We start from the raw sequence: 11304 nt of genomic DNA on the forward strand, positions 1-11304 counted from the left end.
TACTATAGGTATTACATGTATTTTTTGATATTTTTTATGTTTGTAGTAAGGGCCTCCTATGTGCCATCTGACTTAATTTAGTCTTTACTACAACTACACTATTTCATTTTTACTAAGAGAAAAACTCGGGCCAGAAGAAATGAATTTTACAGTCATAGTAAATAGAAAAATATGAACTACATAAATTTACATTCTGGGAGCGGAAAAGGAAAAACCAGAAGCTTTATATGTATGGGAGGAATTCCTAAAATAAGAGGAAAAGCAGGATATCTGTCTGCTGGGGAGATAGCCTGGGTGGGGACATAGTTGTCATTCAATAGAGACCTGGAGTTCTAGAAGCATAGAACTTTGTCAATAGCTGGAACTTTAACTTAGAGTCCTAAGTTTTCTTCTTTTTGCTCTCCTTATTCTGAAGAAGCCACACCAGGGAATTTGAGCAGCAGCGTAAAGGAATTAGGAACTTCTCTGACTAGTTAGCATTTTACATCTCCTCATTATTAATTCCACTCAAATTAGGCACCAAAAGCTTCTATCAGAACAGTAGCCTTATTCCTGATCATAAAAAGCCATGTTTCCCTTACTAATTGAGGCCTTGTCCTCTAATGGCCCTGCTGAGGGAAATGTACTCAGTTCTGTGTTTTCAGTTTGATTTTAGGAGTCTACTCCTTGAGGCCCTGTGGTTAGTGGATATGTCCTATATCTGCTCTGTCCAATATAGTAACCACTAGCCACCTGTGGCTATTAAGCATTTGAAATGTGGCCAGTGTGCCTGAGGAATTGAAATGCAATTTTATTTAACTTAAATTAACTTGCAGCTACATTTCAATAGCCTCATGTAGCTAGTAGCTACCATATTGGACAAAAGGGAATTGATCAGTTTCAGGTCACACATTGGACTGTTTCCACTGAATTATTATCTCAACAGAGTTTGTTCCTTTACAATCATGTCATTCCTTCCGGCTCTCATCTCACTCAATTAATTTTCTCTTTTATCATTTGTTATTCAACAATTACCTGCTTGCTTCTAGCAGAAAATTTAAAACTGCTTTTTTGGAAAATCTTTTCATAGAAGCAATGTTTTCCTCATCCCCGCCCCCCCATATTTGAAAAATGAAAATAATAGTTTGTAAAAGCTGTTTCCTTCCATGTTACTTATTAATGCAAAGCAGTGTTTCCCAAAGTGTAGAGCATGTGCCCCTAGTGGCATGAGAGATAATTTTAGGTGGTACAGTGCGAAGCATTTACATAATTTTATTACTTATTTTTATTTTAATGACTATTGGAAAAATGTGGTTAGCACCTCAAATGTATAATTTTATGGATTATTATTGCTTAGCATGAAGCTAAAGTAGACCTTTGCATTTTAGGGACTCATTTAAAACAATATTAAGTAAATAGTAGAACAGGTGGTATGCAGATATGGAAAAACTTATTAATTTATTTAAAAATGGCTGAACTCTGGGAAACTTTAGTGGCCGTTAACTAAACTTGTTCCCTCAGCTCCATTTCATGACCCTTCCCACACGTTCTCTCAGCTTCAGCTTATTCGCATCAACTGCACACCCGCTGTGCACTTCTCCATCAGGCCTTTGTTTATTTGGCTGCTTCTGCCAGGACTGCCCTTCTGCTCTGGACCACTCATTCTCCACCAGGTGAAATTCTACAGTCACCAATACCAGATCAATCCTCACCGAAACCATCCGTGCCACTCTTCTTCCGCTCTTTCGTAAAGTGAACTTCACCTACCTCCTTATCCTCGTTGTAGGTCATTCATTCTTCCAGTGTAGCACTTACCACTTGATAGTTTATTTGCTTGTATGTGGGTCTGTTTTGCTTTCTGGAATTGAGAATCCCTTCAAAGCAGAGACACTTCCTTTATTATCTTTGCACCGTAGAGTCAATTACAGCGTCCAGCACATAGCAAGTGTTTATGAAATATTTGTTAAGGGACAAACGTGATTTTTAAGTTAAACTTAATTACGTGAAGTCAATTTGAACCACACACTTCCCCTTCTCTTACATTCATTATATTTGCAGGCAGCCTTTGGCCGTACAAGGCCAGCAAATGCTCAGAACGGCAAGTTCCATGTAGTATTAGCCAAGAGGAAACACATACAATATTTTAAATTTGTGAGGGAAAAACAGCAAAGCTTTCCAAAGCTAAAACAAAACCATTTAAAAAATAACTCATGCCCTTGCTATCAAGTAGTTTTCATACAGAATTTTATATTCAAATCATGCATTATTAAAAAATACCCTGCTTCACTGAACAAAAAAGAGATTTCTTTTGGTTCAATTATGAGCCTGGTCTATATTGATTTCTTTCACCAAGTAATTGCTTAACTCACCTTTTTATTTTGTCTGGTTAGCTGAATTATGAATATAACATTGCATAGCTCTTTGTTCTCAAACTCAGATAAGATATGGACAAAGAATATCTGAATATAATAAACTTTCTATAGGCCTCCTTATGTGAATGAGTCACTTACTTATGCCTAGGACAGTAAAAATATACAAGATAGTCAAGATTTATAGGAACAATTTCTGTTTGAATAAAATGTTAACTACATTACTTTCTAGAAGCTCTTGACCTTTTCTTAAAGTGTTTTCTAGCTTGGGTAGGCAATATATTTTGTTCAGTAGAGATTTCCTTCTATATCAGCTTTCCCCTCTAACTTTAAATGAAGTTTCTCTAGTAGGTAGGGCTTTGTCCCATCTATGTGTTTATATATATATATATATATATATATATATATATATATATATATATATTGATTTCAGAGAGGAAGGGAGAGGGGAAAAGAGATAGAGAGGCATCAATGATGAAAGAGAATCACTGATTAGCTGCCTCCTGCACGCCCCACACTGGGGATTAAGCTCACAACCTAGGCATATGCCCTGACCTCCTGGTTTATAGGTCGACACTCAACCACTGAGCCATGCTGGCCAGGCTATCTACCTATATATTTTTTAACAGTACTTGATTTTTTGAGAATATGTAGGACAAATTTCTAAGTCCATTTCTTCATTGTCAGTCAATCATTTGACAAATGCTTATTACATGCCAGACACTATACTGAGTGATGGGCTAACAGGGGTGGGCAAACTTTTTGACTCGAGGGCCACAGTGGGTTCTTAAACTGGACCGGAGGGCCGGAACAAAAGCATGGATGCAGTGTTTGTGTGAACTAATATAAATTCAAAGTAAAGGAGCGGAGGGGAGAACAAGAGAACCCTCCGCTCTTTCGGCTCCGCGGGCCATAGTTTGCCCATGGCTTGCGCTAGAAGCTGAATGAGGCAAGGTGCTGTAGCGCATGAAGCTTACAGCCTGGAACCCTGATGCTGTTGGGTGTATTCAGGGGTGCAGTGATTGCACTATGGGTCATCCAATGGGGCCACAGGGTCAGGGAAGGCTTCTGCAGGAGTGACTCCTGGGGTAGTTTGTGAACAATAAGGCACGTCAGCTGAATCAGAGGAGGAAAGGCCATTCAGAGTGAGTGGTACCGAGGTACCTCGGAGCGCCCTCTGGCGAGAACAGGACGCGCGTGTCCCCCGCCCTGGCCCCCCTCTTCCCGCTGCCGCTGCGGCGCCCCTCCCGGCTCTGGGGTTCACTCTCGGGCTCTCACTCCGCGAGCCACGAGACCGCAGCTTTCCCGGCGAGGCGAGCGGGGACAGGCGCAGGAGACGCTCGCCCCAGGAGACCTGGGCACTGGGCGAGAGGGCGAAGCCGCAGCCCTAGCCCCTCTCTCCCCGGGAGTCTTCGGAGACCGCGGGCAGCTCTGCGTCCCTGCGCGACACCTTTCACGGCCACTTCGCGGGGCGTGCCAGGACTTGGGGAGCGTCTCGGAAAGAGCCAGGGCAGGCGGCAGCGGAGCGAGGGCGCGCCCCGGGACCGGGAAGGAGTGAGTGGCGGGCTGGGCGGTGGCAGCGCAGCGGCCGTAGCCGGGGGTGCCTCCCCTCCGCGCTCCTTCCCCGGCAGGACCGCCTTCCCCGCCGCCACCCGCCGGGTCCTCCGCGCCTTCCCCGCCTGGAGCCGGCGCACGATGTGCCCGGCTGCGTTCTGATCGCCACCGCCGCCGCCTCCGCCGCGATGATCCCCCCGGAGCCGGCGCCGCAGCAGCTGCAGCCGCCGCTGCCAGCCCTGCCGAACCATGTGGTGACCACCATCGAGAACCTGCCGGCGGAGGGCAGCGGCGGCAGCCTGTCCGCCTCCTCCCGGGCCGGCGTGCGCCAGAGGATCCGCAAAGTGCTGAACAGGTGAGCAGTGGCGGGCGCGGGGCAGGGCTGCGGGCGCGGACCCGGGGGCCCCCTCTGCCCCACCCGGGGTCCCCTCTGCCCCCAGGGCGGACCGGAGGCCCTTGGGGACGGAGGCAGAGTCGTAGCTGGGGAGACAGATGAGAACAGAGGGGCCCCGCACTCGCCGAGAGGCCGCGCAGCTTTGTCCCAGACCCCAGAGCGAGCCTGGGATCCCTCGCTGCCCGCTCGTCCTAGGAGTTCGGGGAGGGGCGGGGTTTGCCTGCCTAGCGCCGTGTGTCCCCCCGCACGCCCCCGCACACGCGTGCTGCCTCACTTCCCTTTCCCACTCATACCCCAGCTTTACGCTTAAGAGCCAGAGGGGACCCCGGGGGTGGCAGGGGCGGAGGCGGGAAGGCGTGGGGCTCCCGAATGGCGTGGAAGTCGCGGCCTCCAGCTGTCGCCATCCCCGCCCGGCTGTCTCTGACCCCCTCTCCCCCGCTTTGCCAGGGATGGGGTGGCAGCGACAGTCCTGGCGGGCAGGTGGAGGACCCACTTCTGCCCGACACTTCAGTTGCCGCTGCCATTCTGGCTGGCTGGTAGCAGGGGAGGGAGGCCCGGATCAGACCCACGCAAAGTGCAAAAATGTTGCGGGAAGGGTGTGCGAAGGAGGCGCCAGGTTATTGCAAAGCCGGCGGAAGCCAGAGGCAAACGCTGGCACCCGCACTTCCAGTGCTGGAATCTGCGCAGTACCTGGACCAAGGATGAGGAGTGTTAGCATGAGAACCTGGTTGATGGGAAGAGGGGGCCCCCTCTTGGCGCCCCTAACTCGACTGTGATGTGAAAGGGACTTTTTCTACTTAAGGAACTTGAAATGGTGGAAGAACTGACACTTTAAAATCGCGTAGAGAATTGGTTGTGTGTATTTTTATTTGGGCGCGTGTGTGCGTTTCCATGCATCTGTAGGGGTAACTCTTAAGGTTGTTCTGTTCTTACAGGTTTCCGTGTGGCACTGGTTTGGGTAATTGAGATTCTTCAAGAAATTGACATTGAGCTCTTTGAGGCTAAAAGCTCTAGAGGGAGCACAAAATATGTACAGAAATAGAAGCTTGAGAAAACCTCCTTATTTTAAGAGTATGGTTTAATTTAGTTATATCAAATCCAAACCATTCAAGAGTCCCTTGTGAAGACTGCACATGCATATTCTCTTCCTTGTGGGGGCTTCAGTATGTTTCTATTTATTAGCAAACAAGAAGACATTCACTCTGAAGTGAGACGTGGCTTGGTACTAGAAAGGCAAGCCTTCCCTTAACTTTGGTTTGTAGCTTAGAAGGACGCCTTCCAAAATAGTACACTTAAAAAACTAATGAGCAGCATAAGTCAAGAAGACGCCGGCTCCGTACATATTATGTGGGTTTCCTATTCTTTCTGATTACCTGTGCGTTTTTAAATTGTAAATGTCTTGGCACTGGTCGTTTAAAATTTTAAGCAGAACATGTTAATTATTCATTTCTCTCATCAAACTGGGAAAATGTGCAATAATTCATTTATCTTTGCTTGATTATAATGTCTTATTGATTCTGTGCAGGTTATTTCTTGACATTTAATGAGCTTAAAGTGCAGAATGACAAGATCACTGAAGTAGGAGTGAGGGGGCTTGGTTTGTCATCACTCCGCCACCACTCACTCGCCATGTGGCTTGGGGCAGAGCTGTTCATCAGCTTGGACCTCAGTTGCTTCATTTGCAAAGTGGGTTTTATAATACTTTTCTTACCCCGCTTAACATAGTTTTGAGACTTAGATGAGATTATACCAAAGAAAGCACTTGGCAATGTATAAGGCTTGACACCAATTCATTTATTCAACTGATTTCTGTTGTCTGAGTTGGGTCTGGGGAATATCATAAGCAAATTAAGTTAAGTCATGATACATCATGGATAGATAGACCTTTGTGTTTGATTAAACCTTCAGTGATCTGTGATACGATTCTCACTATTCCTAATTTATAGAGGAGGAACTTAGACTGAAAGGTTGGGTCAATGACATTTAATCACAGGTACATCTGTGAATGGAACCTTAGGGTTACAGTCTTTAGACTTCCACTAAAATATTTAATTGTCTTTCAGAGTTCTTCAGAGTAGTCAATCTAATATTTTGTATTGAGTGAACACTCTTTTCTTAACCTTGAAGGATAAGAAGACAATATTTCTTTTGAGGAGGAGCTCCTTTGGGAAGGAGACTGAAAAAAATCAGAATAAATGGAGAAGTCTTGATGGGATAGTTTTGTTAGCATGCTGATGTGCTTGGCCTTTGGGCCATGATGAGTTCAACAGGAGACAGAGTTAGTAGTGGCTGCTGAGCGAGTGGGCTCAGGAGTGTGGGAGAGTGACTTCCGGAGCTCCTGTGCCAGCGCTTAGGTGTGGTTCCTTTCTGGTTTGAACCATCCAGGTGTGTTGGGGAAATCAGTCATGATTCTAAGGCTGGCTCTTTGTGGCCAAACCATAAGCATCTTTGTTCATATTCTAAAAGCTTACGATCACTCTTTCTTCTTTTTCTCTTCCCTTTTTCCTTAAAAAGGAGTGTTAGACTGCGAGCGCTGCAAGCCTGGTGGACACCTGCTGCTAGTCATAGACTATAGCAGTAGCTTCCTGCCAACTAAGAGGAAGACGTGGAAACACATATGCTAGCTATATCATGTCTACCTAGGAACAGATACAGAGAGACGTACTGATGAATAATTAATTAAAAGTGCTTGTTCTCAAGACGCTTAGAATGAAAGTGCAGTGTTACCTTAATGAAATCTGTCTCACATTATCCTGCATCATTTATTTCCCCCTCTTTAAAGGCTTGTAAATTTGGAATGCTGCATTTTGTACATGACAATTGGGCATCTCTTCCTCCCCCCACCCCATTCTCTTCAAAATTGTTTTGGCAGTGAAAATGCAAGAGATACAAGATGACTTAAACGCTGGGACAATCGTTACTTCTTTAGTTCCCATAGATTTAGAATAATGTATTGGTTCAAAGAAGGAACACATTATGGTAAACTCTACTTACTTCTTAGTGTAGAACAGTATTTATTACCCTGCCACGGGCGAGCAAGATATAACAAAAAAGAAAATACTTCAAGGGCGACAGGTGATGACCCTCTCACAAAAACTGCTGATACCTGTAGATTTTTAAGAAACATACAGAAGCAGATTCTGATCTGTATAGTATCCAAATATTTTCTCCTCTACAATGATTACTTAATGAATGTTTATGAAAACATGCGACAGCTTCTTTTGTGTTTTGTATGTGCATAGTTTTATTATCTTTTCCCACTTGAGTATTATTTTCAAACACTAACAAAAATAACTGTGAAGTTCTAGTTTTGACCCACTTTCTTCCCACTAAGAGATACATTGGGATGTCTCTCGTTATAAAGGATTTCTGCCTTTTTGAGTCTTGTAGTGGGGAAGTCTAATCATTAGAATGGAACCGGGTTATCTATTCATTTGATTTGGAACTAACTGATTTATTTCCAACGTACATCTTGATTTATTTTGATCAATTTTCAAATTTCTGAAACTAAAAAATTGAAGACCAAGGAGCAGTAAGGAGACTAGATGAGAGAGTTGGTAGCAAGCCTACATAAAAATCAACGTCTATGCAGGAAGTTACCACATGTATATATCGCTTTTCTGAGTCATTAATTAAGGTGGACAGAACATGGTGAACCAGCAAAATTGCTTTCAGGGAACCGGGCTATGCTGAACTAACTATTAGGTACAGTTGATAACGACATATAATTATATGATCCCTTTTTTATCAAATGGGAAAGCTTTTGTGAAAAAAATGATAGTGAGGCTCTTCCTCAAGCTGCTCCTTTTAACAGATGTCAAAACGAAAGGGGAAGATCAAGTAGTAATGAGAATAATTGATACAAAATATGCCAAATGGAACTGGATGGTGTGATTAAAAACAGACATTTCTAAGATCAGTAGTAAACAAAGGATGTCTGAAGGGTGCATTTATTTTTAACTCAAGGACAAAATTATAAAAATAAAACATCAAGTATTTTCATTTTTATGCACAAAGCTTGGAGAGATGAATGTTTATATTAAAGACTAGAGGCCCAGTGCACAAAATTCGTGCATGGGGGGAGGGGGGGGCGGGTGTGTCCCTCAGCCCAGCCTGCACCCTCTCCAATCTGGGACCCCTTGAGGGATGTCCAATTGCCCGTTTAGGCAGTTGGACATCCTTCTCACAATCCAGGACTGCTGGCTCCCAACTGCTTGCCTGCCTGCCTTCCTGATTGCCCCTAACCACTTCTGCCTGCCAGCCTGATCACTTCTAACCACTCCCCTGCCAGCCTGATTGATACCTAACTGCTCCCCTGACAGCCTGATTGCCCCTAACTGCCCTTCCCTGTGGGCCTGGTCACCCCTAACTGCCCTCTCCTGCAGGCCTGGTACCCCTCAACTGCCCTTCCCTGCAGGCCTGGTTGCCCCCAACTTCCCTCTTCTGCTGGCTTGGTCACCCCTAACTGCCCTCCCCTGCAGGCTTGATCGTCCCCAACTGTCCTCCCTTGCAGGCCTGGTCCCTCCCAACTGCCCTCCCCTGGGGGCCATCTTGTGGCGGCCATCTTGTGTCCACATGGGGGCAGCCATCTTTGACCACATGGGGGCAGTCATCTTGTGTGTTGGAGTGATGGTCAATTTGCATATTACTCTTTTATTAGATAAGATGATGCATGTCCAAGTAATTAATATTAATGTGTAATAAAATAGACATATCTTAGTGTATTTCTTTTTTACCTTTACTTGAAGCACTGAAACACTCAAGATCCTTCAGTGCTTAAGGGTCATCATAATAGAAGTCTATTTTTTACTCTACCTTGATATAGGAATTTCAGTTGGGTGCCCAATGCAAGAGCTGATTTACTATTTATTTGTCATTTCCCATATAAGTAGAATGCAGAATATGAAAGTACCACTACCTGGTTTTAGTTTATCTTTCTCATTCAAGTTCAGGCCAATGAGCATTCACTGCATATTGTTCAAAGACATTAATTCTTGATTATGTTTCTAAATCAGTATGCTTTGGAAGTCAAACTCCAATAGACACATGGAAATAAGTACCCCATAAAATTTACTGTCTTAAACACTTGTAAGTGTAAAGTAGAGCAGTGTTAACTATATGCATTGTTATGTAACAAATCTCTAGAAATTTTTCATCTTGCAAAACTGGAACTCTATATTCATTGAACAACAACTTCTCTTTTTCCTTTCCCCACCGGACCTGGCAACCACCATTCTACTTTCTGTTTCTAAGAGGGTTTGGCTATTTGAGATACCTCATATAAATGAAATTGTGCAGTGTTTGTCTTTTTGTGACTTATTTTACTTAGCATAATGTCCCCAAGGTTCATCCACATTTTCACAAATGCAGAATTTCTTTTTTAAGGCTAAATAATACTCCATTTATGTATATACCATGTTTTCTTTATCCATTTATCTGTTGATGGACATTTAGATTGCTTCCCTTTCTTGACTATTGTGAATAAAGCTACAATGAAATGAATGTGCAGGTATTGCTTTGTTTCCCAGACATATAGGTCAATGGAACAGAACGGAGAGCCCAGAAATAGAGAACCAATGCCTTTATAGTCAATTAATAGTCGACAAAGGATGGGAAAAGATACAATGGGGTAAAGATAGTCTATTCAATAAATGGTGTTGGAATATTGGAAAGATACGTGCAAAAAATGAAACTAGACCACTTTCTTAAACCATATATAAGAATAAACTCAAAATGGATTAAAGACTTAAATGTTAGACTCAAAACCATAAAAATTCTTGAAGAAAACATAGGCAGTAAAATCTCGGACATTTCTTGTAGCAACATTATTTTTTTTTCTGGTATATCTCCTTGGGCAAGGGAAACAAACAAACAAAAAGTAAACAAATTAGACTACATCAAACTAAAAAGTTTTTTCACAGCAAAGGGAACAATCAGCAAAATGAAAAAACAACCCACTGAATGGGAAAATATATTCGCCAATGATACATCTGATAAGGGGTTAATATCCAAAATTTATAAAGGACTTATAAAACTCAACACCAAAAACAAACAAACAATGCAATTAAAAAATGGGCAAAGATCTGAATAGATACTTCTCCAAAGAGGACATACAGCTGACCAATAGACATATGAAAAGATGCCTAATGTCACTAACCATCAGAGAAATGCAAATTAGAACCATAATAAATGAACAAACAAATGTTGGCAAGAATGGAGAAAAGGGATCCCTTGTGCACATTTGCTAGGAATGTAGATTGGTGCAGCCACCGAGGAAACCAGTATAGAGTTACCTCAGACAATTAAAAATGAAACTTCCTTGTGACCCAGGGATTCCACTTCTGGGGATATATCCAAAGAAACCTGAAACACTAATTTGGAAGAATATATGCACCCCTATGTTCATTGCAATGTTATTTACAATAGCCAAAATTTGGAAGCAGCCCAAGTATTCATCAGTAGATGAGTGGATAAAAAAAGCTATGCTACATTTACACAATGGAATACCACTCAGCCATAAAAAAGGAGGAAATCTTATCCTTTGCGACAGCATGGATGGACCTGGAGAGCATATGCTAAGTGAAATAAGCAAGTACCACTCATTACCTCTCTATCTCATCACCCCACTTTAATTCTCTGTATAGTATTTAGCACAATTGAACATCTTTCTTATATATTTGTTTATTGCCTGCCACCAACTAGAATGTAGCCTCCATAAGAGTGGCAGCCTTCATGTCTTGTTCCCTGCAGTATCCACAACAGCAAGATGGTGCATCTTACCTGCTCAATAATTGTTTGTTGAATTGCTGAATAGATCCCACTCTGTGCCCCCCCGACCCCCGAGCTAGAAGTGAAGCCACACCAGTTGTCTAGTTACTCACACTGACCCTTCTTGGTAAACCCTGAGCGGTAGCACGTTCCACTATAACCCAAAGCTAGGCCTGTAGGCCAAGAGAGGAGCTTGGGTTTTATTCTAAGTGGAATAGGGAGCAATGAAGGTTTTAGCAG

At 43.3% G+C, this 11304-nt stretch overlaps 1 protein-coding gene across 1 annotated transcript in view; it reads left to right on the forward strand.

The window, feature by feature from the left end:
- The first annotated feature begins 3638 nt into the window (after positions 1-3638).
- SLC35F1 (solute carrier family 35 member F1) overlaps positions 3639-11304 on the forward strand; it is a 290981-nt gene continuing 283315 nt past the window's right edge. The window contains exon 1 of the mRNA XM_080664512.1: positions 3639-4257. Within this exon, the coding sequence (XP_080520638.1) occupies positions 4091-4257 (167 nt within the window). The 5' untranslated portion in view covers positions 3639-4090. The remainder of the gene's footprint in view (positions 4258-11304) is intronic.

This window comes from Plecotus auritus, assembly GCF_963455305.1.
Source record: "Plecotus auritus genome assembly, chromosome: 4".
In the NCBI taxonomy this organism is placed as follows: Eukaryota; Metazoa; Chordata; class Mammalia; order Chiroptera; family Vespertilionidae; genus Plecotus; species Plecotus auritus.